Source organism: Lissotriton helveticus, chromosome 1_1 (assembly GCF_964261635.1).
Source record: "Lissotriton helveticus chromosome 1_1, aLisHel1.1, whole genome shotgun sequence".
NCBI classification, from domain to species: domain Eukaryota; kingdom Metazoa; phylum Chordata; class Amphibia; order Caudata; family Salamandridae; genus Lissotriton; species Lissotriton helveticus.
The window spans coordinates 1,297,859,442-1,297,878,046 of NC_136057.1; the positions used below are offsets into that span (position 1 = coordinate 1,297,859,442).

At 47.9% G+C, this 18,605-nt stretch overlaps 1 protein-coding gene across 4 annotated transcripts in view; it reads left to right on the forward strand.

Moving 5' to 3' along the window:
• DSN1 (DSN1 component of MIS12 kinetochore complex) overlaps positions 1-17,705 on the forward strand; it is a 293,642-nt gene extending 275,937 nt beyond the window's left edge. For all 4 annotated transcript variants that reach the window (XM_078681111.1, XM_078681103.1, XM_078681094.1 and 1 more), the window contains one exon: positions 17,477-17,705. In XM_078681111.1, coding sequence (XP_078537237.1) covers positions 17,477-17,553 — 77 coding nt within the window. In that variant the 3' untranslated portion in view covers positions 17,554-17,705. The remainder of the gene's footprint in view (positions 1-17,476) is intronic.
• The last annotated feature ends 900 nt before the right edge of the window (positions 17,706-18,605 follow it).

The window sequence follows — 18,605 nt, forward strand, 5'->3', positions numbered from 1 at the left end:
TGGTGGCTGGCTGACAGGGACCAGTCTGCCAATACACTAATAGTTGGTCGTTTTCCAGGGGGCATCTCTAAAATGCCCTCGAGTGCATTTTCTGATAAATCCATAACTGGCATCAATGTGGGTTTATTATGCTGAGAAGTTTGATATCAAACTTCCCAGTCTTCAGTAAAGCCATCATGGAGCTGTGAAGTTCGTGTTGACTGACACCCAACCCATGTACTCAGAATGGCCTCCCTGCACTTAGTGCCCAAGAATGGACACAGACACTGTAGGGGCATACTCCTCATACAGCTATGCCCTCACCTGTGGTATAGTGCACCCTGCCTTAGAGGCTGTAAGGCCTGCCATAGGGTGAGCTAAATATGCCACAGGTAGTGGTGGGTAGTTAGTTTAGTCACACCACAACAGAGTCTGCAGTGGCAGAGTGTATGTGTTCAAGTGTGGGGTCCGTAAGGGTGGCACAATACATGCAGCGGCCTTAAGGGACCCTCTCTGGTCACAAGGCCCTTGGTACCACTGGTATCTTTTACAAAGGACTTATATGCAGCCCATAGGTGTGCCAATTGGGGAACCAATGCTACAGTTTAGGGAAAGAACAAAGGCCCTGGGAACCTGATTAGCTGGGACCCAGGGCACACTCAGTAAAAGTGCATCAGAAATCTGTCAAAATGGTGGAGGGGAAGGGAGGAGTTACTGCAACAGAACCCCACTTTCCTACTGTAACACTCTCCTCTGGTGGATACTCTATCTAACCACAGATTCCTCACTCTTCAATCTTTGGGAAATAGGGCAGCAGGAAGGTTTCTTAAATGCTCACAGTTAACCTTTTATCTGCAGCAATTAAATCTTAATGATGTGCAAACATTGGCATTCGTGTTCATCCTGGACAAGGGATGGGACTGGACTGCTAGAGAGAAATGTATTTGCTGTTATTGTTAATAGGAATTTATTAAGCGCGCGTACACCCAAGGGTTTCATGGCGCTGGTAGCTGAAGTCAAGTGCGATCCGTGCCCTTAGGCATACGCCTGCTTAAATAGCTGTGTTTTTAAAGATCTTCTGAAACAGAGGAGGTCATTGCAACTTCTTAGAGCTAGGTGAAGGGAATCCCACAGTCTTGGGGCAAGGCGAGAAAAGCAACACCCTCCCTGACGTTTCAGTCTGAACGGAGGGGTATCAAACAGAAGGTGATGGGCTGAACACAGGCTACGCCGGGGAGAGTATTTGGTAAGAATGCTACTAATAAATCTAGGGCTCTTTCCATGAAAGGCTTTAAAGGCTAAACAACCTGTCTTGAAAGAGATCCGATGAGCTATCGGCAGCCAATGAAGTTGAGCCAGGTAGGATCTAACAGAAGACCATTTAGGCTGTTTATAAATAAGTCTAACAGCCTGGTTTTGAACCATCTGAAGTCGTTTTTACAAACCAAGTGGGAGTCCAAGGTAGATCGAATTGGAGAAATCAAGCCGTGAGAGGACGAGGGCAATCACCACCTGGATCAGAGCAGAATGAGTTAGCAAGTGCGCAATTTTCCTTATTTTTCGCATTTGGTGAACACTGGAAGAGATCACAGAGCCGACGTGTCCACGAAGTGAAAGGTCAGCATTGATAGTGATGCCGAGACTTTTCACAGAGTGGGAAAGGACCGGAGGAGGACCGAGTTCAGGCGGCCAAAATTGCGGACTCCAGCTGTTCCTACTATTTCCAGGCAGAACTAGCTCTGTTTTTCCAGGGTTAAGCTTCAGGTGATTCATATCCATCCAACGTTGGATATGGAGCATGGTAGTATGAAAGTCACTCACAGCACTAGGGGAGCTGAGGGAAAAAATAATCTGAAGATCGTCTGCATAATTGAATACTGTAATATTTCTATTTTATTAATGAATGAATCAAAGGTCTTATATATAGGTTGAAAAGCACAGGGGAGAGCGAGGAGCCCTGTGGCATACCGCAGGTAGTGGAGAGTTTAGGGGCAGAAAACTTTCCCAGCCTGACCGCCTGGGTGCGGTCGGCTAGGAAGGATTTAATCCATTCCAGGGCGGGGCCTCGCAGGCCGGCCTGTTCGACACGGTTTGACAATATGGTGTGGTCGACCGTGTCGAACGCGGCCGACAAATCCAGAAGTACCAGGGCTTGATGCTCACCCCTGTCAGCATTGACTCTGAGAGTATCCAGTACAGCCAGGATAACAGCCTCAGTAGAGTGACCCGGGCGGAAACCGGCTTGATTAGGTTCAAGGTACTCGGAGTCTTCGATGAAGTTAGACAGGCTACTGGCTACATGGACCTCCAGGAATTTTGCAAAAAAGGGAAGTAGGGAGATGGGACGGTAGTTCACGGGTTTAGTGGGGTTAGCCCCTGGCTTTTTTAAGAGGGGAACTACTGTAGCATGTTTAAAAGCCATAGGGAACGTGCCTTGTGATAGTGACTCATTTAAGAGGGGGAGCACGCACTGGGGTAAGGTGGTAAATATCTCTTTAAAGACATGCGGAGGGCAGCAGTCCGCAGGAGAGCCTGATTTAACACGGGACGCAAGTGAAAATAAGGTTTTTCTACAGATGGGTGGAAAGGAGTTTAAGACCCTTTGATTAATGGCAGTGTCTTTCAGCGGTTCCCAATTGAGGGTATTGGGGAGACTGCTTTTTATGGGGAAAAAAATTGTCTAAGAAAAATTGCTTTACGGAGTTGCAGAGTTCCTCAGTGGGGGTCTGTGTCAAGGAGGTTCTGGTGTCATTGCATAGATCATTGACAATCTTAAAGATCTCTTTAGATTTATTTGTTGCGTTAAGGACTTTGGAGAAGAAGTAGGCTGCTTTGGTGGTAGATATACAAAAGGGCGTGGTGATGGACGGAGCATCTGAATCAATCAAACACTCACACCCAGTCAAAAGATCTGGGTTTAATCCATCACCGTTCTTTAGCCCACTCTGCCACCCCTGTTCAGACATGGCTATATGCGTGTTTGATTGATTCAGATGCTCCGTCCATCACCACCCCCTTTTGTACCGCTTTTGGCCGCCATAAGTGTGGCAGGGTATGCTCAGACGTGAGTCCCTTGCTCACTTTGCCACTGGATTCAAGCAAGCCGGGCTGAAAAAGGCTGGAATGCCAGAAACCGGTCCTCGGAAGCTTGTTTCCGGTCCAGGGAAGACATGGCTTGGCAGTTCGGGCTGGACTGTTCCCATGAGGCACAGGGTCAGACTGATTTGCATATAGCCATGTCTGAACTGGGGTGGCAGAGTGGGCTAAAGAACGGTGATGGATTAAACCCAGATCTTTTGACTGGGTGTGAGTGTTTGATTGATTCAGATGCTCCGTCCATCACCACCCCCTTTTGTACCGCTTTTGGCCGCCATAAGTGTGGCAGGGTATGCTCAGACGTGAGTCCCTTGCTCACTTTGCCACTGGATTCAAGCAAGCCGGGCTGAAGAAGGCTGGAATGCCAGAAACCGGTCCTCGGAAGCTTGTTTCCGGTCCAGGGAAGACATGGCTTGGCAGTTCAGGCTGGACTGTTCCCATGAGGCACAGGGTCAGACTGATTTGCATATAGCCATGTCTGAACTGGGGTGGCAGAGTGGGCTAAAGAACGGTGATGGATTAAACCCAGATCTTTTGACTGGGTGTGAGTGTTTGATTGATTCAGATGCTCCGTCCATCACCACCCCCTTTTGTACCACTTTTGGCCGCCATAAGTGTGGCAGGGTATGCTCAGACGTGAGTCCCTTGCTCACTTTGCCACTGGATTCAAGCAAGCCGGGCTGAAGAAGGCTGGAATGCCAGAAACCGGTCCTCGGAAGCTTGTTTCCGGTCCAGGGAAGACATGGCTTGGCAGTTCGGGCTGGACTGTTCCCATGAGGCACAGGGTCAGACTGATTTGCATATAGCCATGTCTGAACTGGGGTGGCAGAGTGGGCTAAAGAACGGTGATGGATTAAACCCAGATCTTTTGACTGGGTGTGAGTGTTTGATTGATTCAGATGCTCCGTCCATCACCACCCCCTTTTGTACCGCTTTTGGCCGCCATAAGTGTGGCAAGGTATGCTCAGACGTGAGTCCCTTGCTCACTTTGCCACTGGATTCAAGCAAGCCGGGCTGAAGAAGGCTGGAATGCCAGAAACCGGTCCTCGGAAGCTTGTTTCCGGTCCAGGGAAGACCTGGCTTGGCAGTTCGGGCTGGACTGTTCCCATGAGGCACAGGGTCAGACTGATTTGCATATAGCCATGTCTGAACTGGGGTGGCAGAGTGGGCTAAAGAACGGTGATGGATTAAACCCAGATCTTTTGACTGGGTGTGAGTGTTTGATTGATTCAGATGCTCCGTCTATCACCACCCCCTTTTGTACCGCTTGGTGGTAGATATGGCAATCTTATAATCTCTACGGGCGTTTACAAAAAGTAACCTATCATCATTTAAATAATTTAATCTCCATTTCCTCTCGGCTTTGCGCAAATCAAGATTTTTTGGTTTGAGTTCAGGGGAGAACCATTTGTGCGCCGAGACGAGCCCGAGAGAATTTAACAATGGGGGCATGAATATTAGTGGCTGAAGATAGCCATTCTGTGATTTCTCCCATCATGATGTTAACATCATATCCGAGGGTCGGTACAGAGTTCTCCAGGGTTTCAAGAAACTCATATTTATTTAAAGAGTTCCATTTCCTTGTTTCGCCCCCTACTGAGGGAGGGCATTGTCCTCGGGTGACAAGTGGGACAGTAAAGTTTATCATATGATGGTCTGACCAAATACATGGCATAATCACCGGAATCGATAGGGAGACATTGTGTGACCAAATATGATCCAGGATGTGTCCCTTTTCGTGAGTGGGACTATGTACATGTTGAAGTAGATTAAGGTTAGATAGGAGTTCGGATAGCTCAGCAGCCTGTGGCCCCCCTGAGATGTCGTTGAACCAATAATTGAGATCCCCGACCAGGATCATCTTGTCATAGTTGATCACCAACGAAGCCAATTGCTCACTTAGGGTGGAAAGAAAATTAGGCATTGACTTAGGGGGACGATAAATAAGGACTAACACCAGGGAACCAGTCTCTGTGTTAAGTTGTACAACCAAATTCTCAACCTCCAGGAGTGCAAGGGGGGATCACGGTGATGAATCTGACATTTTTATTAATAATTGCCGCAACTCCTCCTCCTGCCTTTCCCGATGCTTGTATGTCAGACAAGATGTAATAGTCCGACGGGAGAGCGGCTAAGATGTCAGGCAGAGAATCCTGAGTGAGCCAGGTTTCGGTCAGGAGGAGGACGTCGGATTTATCCGACGTGAGCAGTAAAAAGATATCCAAATGGTGTTTTATTAATGAGCGCGTATTAAAATAATTGACGCGAAGGGGAATTTGTTTAAAACCAACAGTGCTAGTCGCTACCGGCGGGGAGTGACTGGGGGGCAGAGAAATACCATGCTTCATAATTCGGCCAAGGGTGGCAGGGGCTAGGGAGGGGCAGAGGTCGCGTGGAGGTCTCAAAGATTTTAACATTTCCGAAGAGTAACTGGCCAATTGGCTATAATCCATGGCCCCTGGGCCCGGCCGTGCGTGGACGGGCGCAGACAGGCTTACCTTTGGCGCACCTTCGGTGCGCCGCCGGCGCGCACGTCCGCTGCGCGTTCCGGGCAAGTGCCTGTTTTTATACTCCCGTGATACTGAGGGGGATGAGACTATCAGAGACACGGCAGAGGGGCGTGGCTCGCTCCACTGGTCCGCCCTCCAAAACAAACAGCAACAGCTACGGTGGACCAGGGCCGGAGCGGGAGACGAGCGCGAGGAGGCAGGCAAGAATTCAAATTAAAATAGGTTCCTGAACAAAGCAAAAGTACGTTTTTCAAATCTGCACATAGAGCTTGGCGTAGGCACCAGAACACGCGACTCGCAATACATCATTGCTGGGAAATGAGATCAGCAGGGATGTGAGGGGACATAATGGAACATTAGGAGAAGCACAAAATAACGGAATAATGAGCAATCGGAATACTAAAAGTAAGAAAATAAAAGCTGCATTCTTCAAAAGTACTGAAAAAAACATCACGTCCATGACCTTCACAATTTTTTAAGCATTTGAAAACACTAAAAAAAATACACACTACAACCACAAACTAAAAACAAGTCTGCTAATCTCGAATTAACTTCTTTGGAATTTGAATTCCGTCCTCTTTGTGTTCACTTTGTTTATTTCTTTTTTCCTCTCTGTTTTTCAGTTGGTTATGTGTGGTTATGCACTTTCTTTCTGTTTCACTGTTTCAGGAGCATCCTCCTCTATGCCCCGTTTTTTTGAAAGCTCTTTTTTGTTTTCATTCTGCTACTTGCTTTTCTGCCAAGACTATCCTGAGAAGATTGATGCATATTTGTCTTGTATGTGCTGTGAAATTTAATCATCAAACCGCACATGATATTCATGCTCCCTCAGATGGCCGCAACTGCTAAAGCTGGAGCTCTGACCCACATGATCCCTTGTCCTGTTAATTATTGTTAGATTTGGGGTCTCTAGTTGGCACAGGTAGGTACTTGTGACAAATAGGGACCCTTGCCTCTAGTCAGGGTAAGGGAGTACACTCCTAAAATAACCCCTGCTCACCCCCTTGGTAGCTTGGCACGGGCAGACAGGCTTATCTCAGAGGCAGTGTGTAAAGCATTTGTGAACACATACAGTAATCAAGTAACAACACTAAAGATTGACACCACACAAGTTGTATATTAAAAATAAGTATTCTTTATATAGTTTTAACACAAGACCACAAACGACAAATATCCACAATACTGTACTTAAAATGGTAGGTTTAGCTTAGTTCTCTTTAGTTCTTAAAATGCGACACTTTGAGTCAATGTACCTTTAAGATGCGACACGCAGGCCAACGAAAGTGTTGCCGAGATGGAGATGCGGCCAAGATCCGGTGCAAAGAAATAAAGACGTTAAGTTCTTCCTGATGCGGCACGCTTCTCCGATGTTGCGAGAAGTCTCGACTCGATGTGTCAGCTGCAGCGGCGACACCCTTGTTCCGTGATGCGACGGCAGCAGCTCTGACGGCGGCCCGCTTCTCCGTGGATGCGAGGCACTTTTCTTGATGTGGTGCAATGCGACAGCTACAGCGGCGACATCCACGATGCGACAGCAGCGGCGACCCGCTTCTCCCTCTTGAGTCCCGCTTCCATCTCCTTGCGACACGCAGTCCCTCAGAAGGCCCAAACCAGCAGCAGGCACTTCCAAAGAACTCTTGGGGAGCTGGGGGTTGACGTCTGTTGTGCCTGAGACTTCAGCAGGAGGCAAGCTCTTCTCTCAAGCCCATGGAGATCCTTACAAGTTGAATAAAGCACACAAAGTCCTTTCTCCTTTCTTTGGCAGTCAGTGAAAAAGGCCAATTCCCCAAGCAGCACTTCAGCTTAGGGATAGTCTCTCCTCAGTTTCTTCAGGTTCCTCTCCTCAGCAAAGGTTTCTTCTTGTTGTCCAAAAGTGATCTAAATTCTTGGGATCAGGGTCCCAATACTTACACCCCAAAATCCTTTGTCCTCTGAGTGAAGAGCGGCCTTTGCCTAGTCCAAACCAGTTCTGGAGCACTCTGTTTACATGACTCCTCCTTTCTTTTCACAGTGCAGGGCAGAAACATCAGATGCCCCACAGGAGTTGGAGCCAGCATTGTGGAGGAAAGGCACAGCCCTGGAGCACTCTATTGACATGACTCCTTCTCTCCTTTCACAGTGCAGGGCAGAGACATCAGATGCACCACAAGGGGTGGAGCTGACATTGTGAAGGGAAGGCACAGCCCTATTCAGGTCCCATGTGCAACTACTCCCTCCCATCTAGATGCAGATCTCTCTATTCACCACTGGGCTGATTCATCCTGTCTCCTGGAATCCCCCAGCATTGCACTCAAACTCCAGACAAGGAATACACAGCCTGCAGAGACAGGCTTGGATAGTTAGACAATAAAATACCTACTTTCTGAAAGTGGTATTTTCAAACAGAATGTGAAAACCAACTTCACTAAAAGATGTATTTTATCATTCTGAGTTCAGGCATACTAAACTCGAATTTCTACCATGTTCTCTCAGTCAGGATTATAAGATGTAATAATCTAACTGCCCATTCTGGCCTATGGAGAACCGGTAGCCTTACAATAGTGAAAAACAAAAATGGCTGTAATTCACTATTAGGACATGCCACACACACCAGGGCATGTCCTACCTTATACTCACAATGCACCCTAACCTTGGGCCTACCATAGGGGTGTCTGATATGAAGAAAAGGGAAGGCGTAGGGACTGCAAGTGGGTGCACTTGCCCAGTCAGCATGGCAGTACCAGACTGCACACACGCTCTGCAATGGCAGGCCTTAGACACACTTTCACAGGCTGCTTCTGTGGGTGGCACAACCGGTGCTGCAAGCCCACTAGCAGCATTTGGTTTAGAAGCCCTAGGCACATTCAGTGCACTGTACTAGGGTTTGACAAGTAAACCAAATCAGCCAATCATGGAATCACTAATCCATACATCAATTTACAATAGGGAGCACTTGCACTGTGGCACTGGACAGTAGTGGCACAGTGCCCAAAGCATCTAACACCAGCAAAAACACATGAAGAAACAGCAAAAATGGAAGGGAGACCCACACCATGGTGCCAGGTCTAACACATGTACCCTCCAGCTGAAATGTGGGGAGAACTACCCTACCTCCTGGGAGTTATCATTAAGGCGGAAAGATCTGGACAGACCATCAGCGTTGGCGTGTTCTGACCCAGGGCGGTGTTTCTCAGTGAAATCCATCCCCTGTAGGTAAATGGGCCACCTCAACAGCTTTGGATTCTCACCCCTCATCTGCATTAACCATCTGAGGGACCTGTGGTTTGTCTGAACCCGCAAGTGAGTCCTAAACAGATATGGTCTCCGCTTCTTCAGTGCCCAGACCACTGCAAATGCCTCAAGTTCAAAAGCACTCCACCTCAGTTCCCGTGGAAGTAACCTCCTACTGATGAAGGCTACAGCTTGATCTAAGCCCTCCTCATACATCTGTGACAAAACAGCCCCCATACCATGCTCTGAAGCGTCTGTCTGAACGATAAACTCTCTGGAGAAGTTGGGTGCCAGGAGCACAGGGGCTGTGCATGTGGCAGCTTTCAGGGCCTCAAAAGCTTTCTGACAGCTGCCAGTCCAAATCACTTTCCTGGGCGGCTTCCTGGAAGTCAGCTCTGTCAAGGGTGCAACAATGTTACCATACCCCTTGACAAACCTCCTGTAATACCCAGTGAGTCCTAAAAAGGCTCTCGCCTCTGTCTAGGTTTTGGGGGGCTCTCAAGCCAGGATGGTTTCAATCTTGGGCTGTAGGGGCGCCACCTGGCCGCTCCCAACCTGTTGTCCCAAGTACACCATGGAACCCTCACCGATCTGGCACTTACTCACCTTGATCGTGAGGCCTGTCTTCCGCAGTGCCAACAACACTTCACAGAGGTGGCGCAGATGTTCTTCCCAACTGGTACTGAACTCTGCGTTGTCATCCAGGTAGGCGGCACTGAACTCGTCCAGTCCAACCAACACCTGGTTGACCAACCTCTGGAAGGTGGCAGGGGCATTCTTCAACCCAAAGGGCATAACACGGAACTGGAAATGCCCATCTGGTGTGGAGATTGCTGACCTCTCTTTTGCCCCATCAGTCAATACGATCTGCCAGCACCCAGACTTTAGATCAAACGTGCTGAGGTACCGTGCAGCCCATAACCGATCAATGAGCTCATCAGCTCTGGGGATTGGGTGTGCGTCCGTCCTCGTGACTAAATTGAGCTCTCGGTAGTCCACACAGAACCGGAGTTCTGGTGTGGCACCCGGTGCGGCAGCCTTTGGGACCAAGACCACTGGGCTGGCCTAAGGACTGTGAGAGAACTCAATCACCCTTAACGCAAGCATCTTTAAGACCTCCTCTTTGATGGAAGCTCTCACCCTGTCAGTCACCCTTTAAGATTTGTGCTTCACTGGTAGGCTGTCTCCTGTGACCACATCATGAACGCACCAATCTGTGACGCCAGGAACCAGGGAGAACAGATCAGAAAACTGTCCCAGCAACTGGTGGCAGTCATTCTGTTGTTCAGGGTGGAAGAGAGGTTTACACCGTCCACTGACCAATCTTGCTCTATTGCAGACAGGAGGTCAGGAAGAGGCTCAGTCTCCTCCATTCCAGCATCTGTTGCTGAGCATGCCCACTCCGGACCTCTCCAAGTGGGGCTTCAGGCCGTTGACATGCAGGACCCTCAAGGGGTTCCTGGGAGACAGCAACTCCACCAAGTAGGTAACACGACTTTTGCGCTCCTCAAACGGTCCGGTCCACTTATCTTGGAGCGCGCAGGGCTCCAATGGGGCCATGACCCACACTTTCTGACCAGGCCGAAGCTCTACCAGAGTGGCATTCTGGTCGTACCACTGCTTCATCTCCTCCTGGCTGGCTTCCAGATTCGCCTCTGCAATTTGCCTGAAACGCCTAGTCTGGTTCCTGAAGCCCAGCATGTAGCTATATACATCCTGGGGAGGTTTCCTGGGAGATTGCTCCCAGCCTTCCTTGACCTGATTCAGGGGTCCTCTGACTAGGTGTCCATAGAGAAGCTCAAAGGGACTGAACCCCAGAGATTTCTGGGGCACCTCACAGTATGCAAAGAGCAGGCATGGTAAGAGGACGTCCCACTTACTCCTCATGGGTTCCTCAAGACCCATAATCATGCCCTTAGTTCAGGGTTCGGTTAAACCTTTCAACCAACCCGTTTCCTTGGGGGTGGTAAGGAGTGGTAAACTTGTAAGTTACCCCACCCTCCTGCCACAGGGACTTCATATACTTAGAAATTAAGTTGGTACCCCGGTCAGACACTACCTCGCGAGGGAATCCCACTCGGGAGAAAACTCCCATCAGTGCTCGTCCCACCATGGGGCCGTCACTGTCCTCAGAGGTATGGCCTCCGGGTAACAGGTGGCATGGTCCACCAAGACCAGGATGAACCTGTTGCCCATGGATGTCTTGGGGTTCAGTAGCCCCACAATGTCAATACCCACCTGCTCAAAGGGGGTGCTGACCACAGGGAATGGCTGGAGAGGAGCCTTCTGCTTCCTCCCACTCTTTCCACTTGCCTGGCAAGTCTGACATGTCCTGCAATGGGTGTCTGAATTCATGCGCATTTGGGGCCAATGAAAGTGGGTGACAAGCCTCTCAAAATTCTTGTCCTGCCCCAAATGTCCTGCCAATGGCACAGCAAGTGCCAGCCCCAGTAGGAAGTCTCTGAAGCGCTGGTGTACCACCAGCACATGGGCCGACCCAGGCTCAGCAACCTTAGGCTCACTACACAGGAGACCATTCTCCCAGTAGATCCAATGTGATCCGGACTGATCACCTGCTGCCTGGCTTGCAGCCTGTTGCCGCAAACCCTCAAGAGAAGGGCAGTCTTTCTGCTCCTGGCAGAATTCCTCCCTGGAGGGGCCTCCTTCCTGCTGCCAATGGGTCAGCTCAGACAGGTCCCCCAGTTCAGCTACCTGTTCCCCTGTAGACTCCAGGGCATCCCCCTCAGGGTCTACCTCCTCCTGGACCGTGGGAACTTAGGAGGCCGGTTACCCATGCCCCCTGCCTCCTCTCTCTTACGCAGGTTCCTGGGCCTCCCGCTCTGGCTCCAGGTCCACTTGAGCATCCCTACGGGCTGCCATTGACTGGGTGGTCACACACTCCCAGTCAGGCAGACCCACCATCTCCAAGTGAGTACTCCACTCCACATTGCCCCAAGTTGAGCTCTCCAAATCGTTCCCCAACAAACAGTCAACAGGCATGGCGGGCCTCACAGCTACCTGAAGAGTACCAGAGAGCCCCCCCCCCCCACACTCAAAGGGAACATGAGCCATTGGACAATTGCTCTCTGTGTTGTCGGCGGCAACTACTCGGCAAAATGCATGAGGGACAATCTGCTATTGAGACACCAGGTGACACTTGACAGCTGTCACACTGGCTCCTGTATCTCTAAGAGCTTCCACCTTATGGCCATTAATGGTCACCCACTGCCCATATTTCTTAGTGTTGTTGGGCAGTTGGGTCCCTGGGACCACCTCACAGTCTCCTAAAGAGACAAGGGACATCTCTGTGGGACCCCACCCACCTTGGACACCAATCTCCTCCCCCAAAGCTACTCTTACCATCTGCCGGGGTGGGGCACCAGGGGGTGCTGTCTTTCCAAATAGGCGGCATCTGGGGTAATTCGCCTTATGACCCAGGTCCCCACATTTGCAACATTTCATGGGTCCCCCTTGAACAGGTGGACCGGTCAAGGCCCCTGGCGGTTTCGGGTGGGGGGAGGCTGAGAACCTTTCCCTTGGGGACTACTTTGGGGCCTTCTTTGGAACTCCCTCTGTTTACACTTGTCCCCCCCACTCTTCTGCGGGGGACACTGCCCACTCTTGGCTGAATCTCCCAAGTGACCCTTGTGGACCCGGGTGCTCACCCAGCGGTCCGCCTCTTCAGCAAGCTTCCTAGGGTTAGTCAGCTTACTATCAAACAGCTGCTGGCGCAGCTCTGGAAAACAATTACTAGACAAGTGCTCCCATGTAATCAAATCAAAGAGCTCCTGGAAATCATTAACTTTGTTGCCCTTTACCCAACCATCCAATGCTCTGCAAAAGAAAGCGACATATTCCACCCAGGTACTGCCCTCTATCTTCTTGCAATTCCTGAACATCTGCCTATACAGTTCAGAGGTCAAACCATACCTGGACATCAATGCATCTTTCATGTGGCGATAAGAATTATGGTCTTCAGAAGGCAAGTCTAACAGTGTGTCCCGCCCCTCCCTAAGAAACCGCTCCCACAACCCCGCTCCCCAATCTCTCTCAGGGACCCAGTGGGAAGACATGGCTACCTCATAGGCTCTAAACCTCTGCCCAATATCATCATTCTTGTGAAATTCTTTCACCACATCTTTAGGAATAAACACCCTAGCCTCTACAGGCACTGACGGTGTGCTGCCACCAGAGGAAGAAATCTCTAAGCTCTTGGCCTTCAATTCCAACTCCCTCAAAACCTTTTCATGTTCAAACTGCAATTTCTTTTCTTCCAGGGCTAACTTCCTAGTTTGCATTTCAAATTCCATCTGCCCATTTAACTTGAGCTTGGTCAGCTCCATTTCATGTATACTATTCTCTTCCCTGTCCTCCAGCTCTTCTGGAGACAGTCCTCTGTCAGAAACACTGCTACCTGCTGGGGAGGTTACTCACCTTCCCTCTGGACCCAATGGCACTCCCAGCTGCCCATCTGCATTCTCAGCCCCTTCCTCTGGGGTATTCCTTGCTTCGAACCATGCTCTCAGTGCCTTTTGTAACTCATTTTTCCTGGAGATACCGGTCATAGAACCTTTAAATATTCTGCAGAAGTGCTTGACCTGGTTAACAGTGTAGCATTCCAATTTCTCCTCTTCCCAATCATTATCAACTGATGCTATGGACGCTGCTTTATCCATGGTAGTTAAACTTGGCAGTTTTTGGCAAAAATAGAAAGTCCCAGAAAAAACAATCTACCAAAAGTATGTGGTTGTGTTTTGGTCTGCACTCACTAGTAGTGTTCACCAATTACTGTACATGAGTCACAAATGCAAGTCCAGATTCCTCACCACTGACCACCAATGCTAGATTTGGGGGTCTCTAGTTGGCTGAGGTAGGTGTGACAAATAGGGACTCTTGCCTCAAGTCAGGGTAAGGGAGGGTACACTCCTAAAATAACCCCTGCTTCACCCCCTTGGTAGCTTGGCATGAGCAGACAGGCTTATCTCAGAGGCAGTGTGTAAAGCATTTGTGAACCCATACATTAATCAAGTGACAACACTACAGATGGACACCAAACAAGTTGTATGTTAAAAATAAGTATTCTTTATATAGTTTTAACACAAGACCACAAACGACAAAAATCCACAATACTGTACTTAAAATGGTAGGTTTAGCTTAGTTCTCTTTAGTTCTTCAAATGCGACACTTTGAGTCAATGTACCTTATGATGCGACACGCAGGGCAATGAAAGTGTTGCAGAGATGGAGATGCGGCCAAGATCCGGTGCAAAGAAATAAAGACGTTAAGTTCTTCCAGATGCGGCACGCTTCTCCGATGTTGCAAGAAGTCTTGACTAGATGCGTCCGCTGCAGCGGCGACACCCTTGTTCCGTGATGCGACGACATCGGCTTTGGCGCCGACACCCTTCTCCGACGTTGCGAGACGCTTCAGGGCGATGCGACAACTGCAGCGGCGACACCCTTGTTCCGTGATGCGACAACAGCAACTCCGGCGGCACGCTTCTCCGTGGATGCGAGGCGCTTTTCTTGATGCGGTGCAATGCAACAGCTACAGAGACGACATCCCCGATGTGGCGACGGCAACACGTTTCTTCCTTGATGCGGTGCATTGCGACAGCTACAGCGGCGACATCCATGATGCGGCGGCTGCGACGGCGACACGCTTCGGGGACTTCAGCAGGAGGCAAGCTCTTCTCTCAAGCCCTTGGAGATCCTTACAAGTTGAATAAAGCACACAAAGTCCTTTTTCCTTTCTTTGGTAGTCAGGCAACCCCTGCAGGCCAATCCCCCAAGCAGCACTTCAGCTTAGGGATAGTGTCTCCTCCGTTTCCTCAGGTTCCTCTCCTCAGCAAAGGTTTCTTCTTGTTGTCCAAAAGTGATCTAAATTCTTGTGCTCAGGGTCCCAATACTTATACCCCAAAATCCTTTGTCCTCTGACTGCAGAGGGGCCTTTGCTAGTCCAAACCAGTTCTGGAGCACTCTGTTGCCATGACTCCTTCTCTCCTTTCACAGTGCTGGGCAGAGACATCAGACGCACCACAGGGGATGGAGCCGGCATTGTGGAGGGAAGGCACAGCCCTATTCAGGTCCCAGGTGCAACTCCTCCCTCCCATCTAGATGCAGATCTCTCTATTCACCACTGGGCTGACTCATCCGTTCTCCTGGAATCCTCCAGCGCTGTCACTCAAACTTCAGACAAGGAATACACAGCCTAGCAGAGGCAGGCTTGGAAAGTTAGACAAGAAAATACCTACTTTCTAAAAGTGGTATTTTCAAACACATAATGTTAAAACCAACTTCACTAAAAGATTTATTTCATCATTCTGAGTCCAGGCATACTAAACTCGAATTTCTACCATGTTCTCTCAGTCAGGATTATAAAATGTAATAATCTAACTGCCCATTCTGGCCTATGGAGAACAGATAGCCTTACAATAGTGAAAAACGAAAATGGCTGTAATTCACTATTAGGACAGGCCACACACACCAGGGCATGTCCTACCTTATACTTACAATGCACCCTGCTCTTGGGCCTTCCATAGGGGCACACTCAGTGCACTGTACTAGGGTCTGACAAGTAAACCAAATCAGCCAATCATGGAATCACTAATCCATACATCAATTTACAATAGGGAGCACTTGCACTGTGCCACTGGACAGCAGTAGCACAGTGCCCAAAGCATCTAACACCAGCAAAAACACATGAGGGAACAGCAAAAATGGAAGGGAGACCCATGCGAAGGTGCCAGGTCTAACAATTATATACACACACATCACTAATAGATTCGAGGTTCTAAGTTTCACAGAGTAAACAGAAGTCCATCTTGTCCCGCTCCCATTCAGTTCATCCAAAGTGCCATATACAATTTTGTGTCAAAGTTAGGCCTTCCCAGATCAATATAACTGGCAATTTTTTACCCACACCTTCCAACCTAGCCCACAGGAACCACACCATGTTTCATCCATTCTCTTAATTTTGAATCAAGTCACTTTGCCCCTGAACAACACAGAAAGCAATGCCCAAATTTGGGTGTCTTCTGCACAGCCCAAAATATCCTTAATGACCCTACTAATTCGCCCAACAAGACCATTAATTATGAGTTGACATTCCAATGTCCTTGCATATTACCCCCCAGTGCAGTTGTGAAACTCCTCCATTTCTGTAGACCATAACTGTTTGCCATTGTCAGTAACAGTCTTGTCAGGTAAACCTTCCCAACCAAAAACGTCTTTCAAAAACTCAAGCATTATCGTAGTGGATGCACAGTCAACAAACCTCACCTCTGGTCATGTTATGTAGTAGCCCACCATCCCCATATTCCTCCTAAAACTGCAAAAGGCCCCCAATAGCCTTTGCTAGCTTAATCCTTGCCTTCTGTGGCACTTTGACAGTAACTACAGTCTTGGTGCCGCCCCTAAGGGCATGTCACTGCCTATACAAGCTCCACAATACCTTACACAAAGTGCCAGACTTTTCCAGAAATGGCCACCAAGAATTCTCCCAGATTGTTTCATGACTCATTCTAACGAGCCCCTCACAATCCAAATTGTAGATCTTTACCTTCTAACTCAGCTGCACCCCCAACAATCCTAATCACCTCACCCTACAACCTTCCAAAGTCAGCTCTCTGCGAATGTGAAAACATGCACTATTTTCCTTGTGCGCTCGTTTGACTTTAGGACCTCCATCTCTGGTGTTCATTTGTCACCTCTCTACACAACACTTCATCCTCCTGTCTTCCCAAACTGCATTCCTCTTCCATCAGCACCCATTGCAGTAATTGAATTTGCCAAACACTCTTACACTCCAATCTCCTCTTCAGGAATTTGTACATTAACATTTAAGGCCCACTCACTCAAATCATGACATCATATTCCTTACACGAGTACTCATCTTTGTAAGAATAATCTTGCAACCTGTATCGCCATTTGGCAATTCCTGGCGCGAATTGCATGCATGGGTTTTTATCCCATTTTCGTCACCTGTGTGAACATTGAGACAAGTCTTGAATGTTCTTTGACCTTCAGTGAGAAGGAGTACTTGGCACTGCAGGTTGATTTGTCAAACATAGTTCATCTACCTCAGAAATTCCACACACACTACTAATGGGTTACAAAGAATAAATAACCCACTTGTGCAAATCGCGATTCTGAATTCTTCTGCTTTCATATTTTTTTTTACTCTGATGCGAACATGTGTCCTCCTTTTTCTATTCTTTCTCCTCCATCCATTCCAATCATGTCTCATTTTCGTGCTCCATCTTGCTACCTTACATGTATCTTGCTTTTTAAAAGGCTTTTTTCGAGAAAAAAGCAAGCTTATGGATTTTTTTTATTTAGAAGTGTCACCTCCGAAGTTTATTATGAAGGGGTCATTTCTTAACTTTGAGGTAATACGCTTGTGTATGAAGTAATTTCAGAGCCAATCGCTCGTGCAACTGTATTGTGCTTCAAATAAGTAGGCCACTGACATGCCGATCCATGTTCACAGTATATGCAGTTACAGAAGAGATGCCTGGTAGAGTATCATGCTGCTATGTTCTCATCAGTCCAGCTAGAGCATGCTGTAGTCTAGAACGACATCCTTTTTCCGAGGATCTGCGATAATACTGTGCAACAAGCATGACGAATGCCTCGAAAAACATTTTACAAGCATGTTTTCTTTTCTTTTCCTTTTCGTAGCATTGCGATCCTTCCAGCAAATTGAAGATTCTCCACTTCGAAGATATCTTAAGGTTTCCAAAAAAGGGCATTCATAATAAAGAAAACATTTGAACACATTAAGAAGAGCTTAACATTGATGATACGGCAATTACTGTCACAAACACATGTATTGCATTTCAACTGTCAAAAGCACATTCAGGCTGTTCTGTTTTATGTCTCCTAAAAAAATAAAATTATATTTAAGGTGGCTGTTATTCAGTCAGTTTGTTTTGCAAAATAAACAGAGTTGTGAGAAAATGAGTAGTCCACTAAGTGACTACACTGACCATTTAGAGCTAGCTTGCGTTACTCTCATCAAAAGGTTGAAAAAGGCGTTACGTTAGAAGGGCTCTCCTCTCCAGTTTCATATGGTGTATGTGGCATAGAAACCACTGCTGTCAGTATGTTTATCTTGTAGATTCGTACTCTATTTCTGTTAAATAGCTTTCTTTTCTCCCTTTATAAAAAGAAACCTCAGGACAATTGTTTCCATCAGATTTGAAATCAGCTCTTTAAGTATTTATGCTATGAGAGTTTATTATTTTGTGTTAAGGGCATTGAATTTAAAACCCCTTGGAGCGGTCGAACCTTGCCAGCTGATCCATAGGAGTACACGGCCACAACCGGTGAAATGCCCTGAATGCTTAAGAGCAGAACCAAACTACCCGCAGTTCAGTAAACATGTTAAAACTGACCTTTTTTAAGAAATTATGTGCCTGAATCAACTCTTAAGTGTTTAAAGAATGCATGAAAATATATCAGTACATGGAAGCCGGAACACAAACCGGTAAACAAGAGGAAAAACATTTACAGTTACATGGCTAAATACCGGGTCATGGTTTGGTTTGGCAATTAAAAAAGTTGTCCTTCAGCCGCAAGGCTGTGGGTGTTGCATATCGTAAATATAAGCAAAAAATACAGTCCATAATTTTAGGTGCGAAAGAAAAAGAATGAAAACCATAAGATGTATATGGGGTGTGAGCAGCACATTACTCGAAGTAGCAAAACATAGAGCCTCAGAACAGATCTAAAACGCAATCCGTGAACTAAAATGAATGAGAGGGGTAACGAAGTTTAAATTACAGATGAACCCCTTAACTTTGAATGA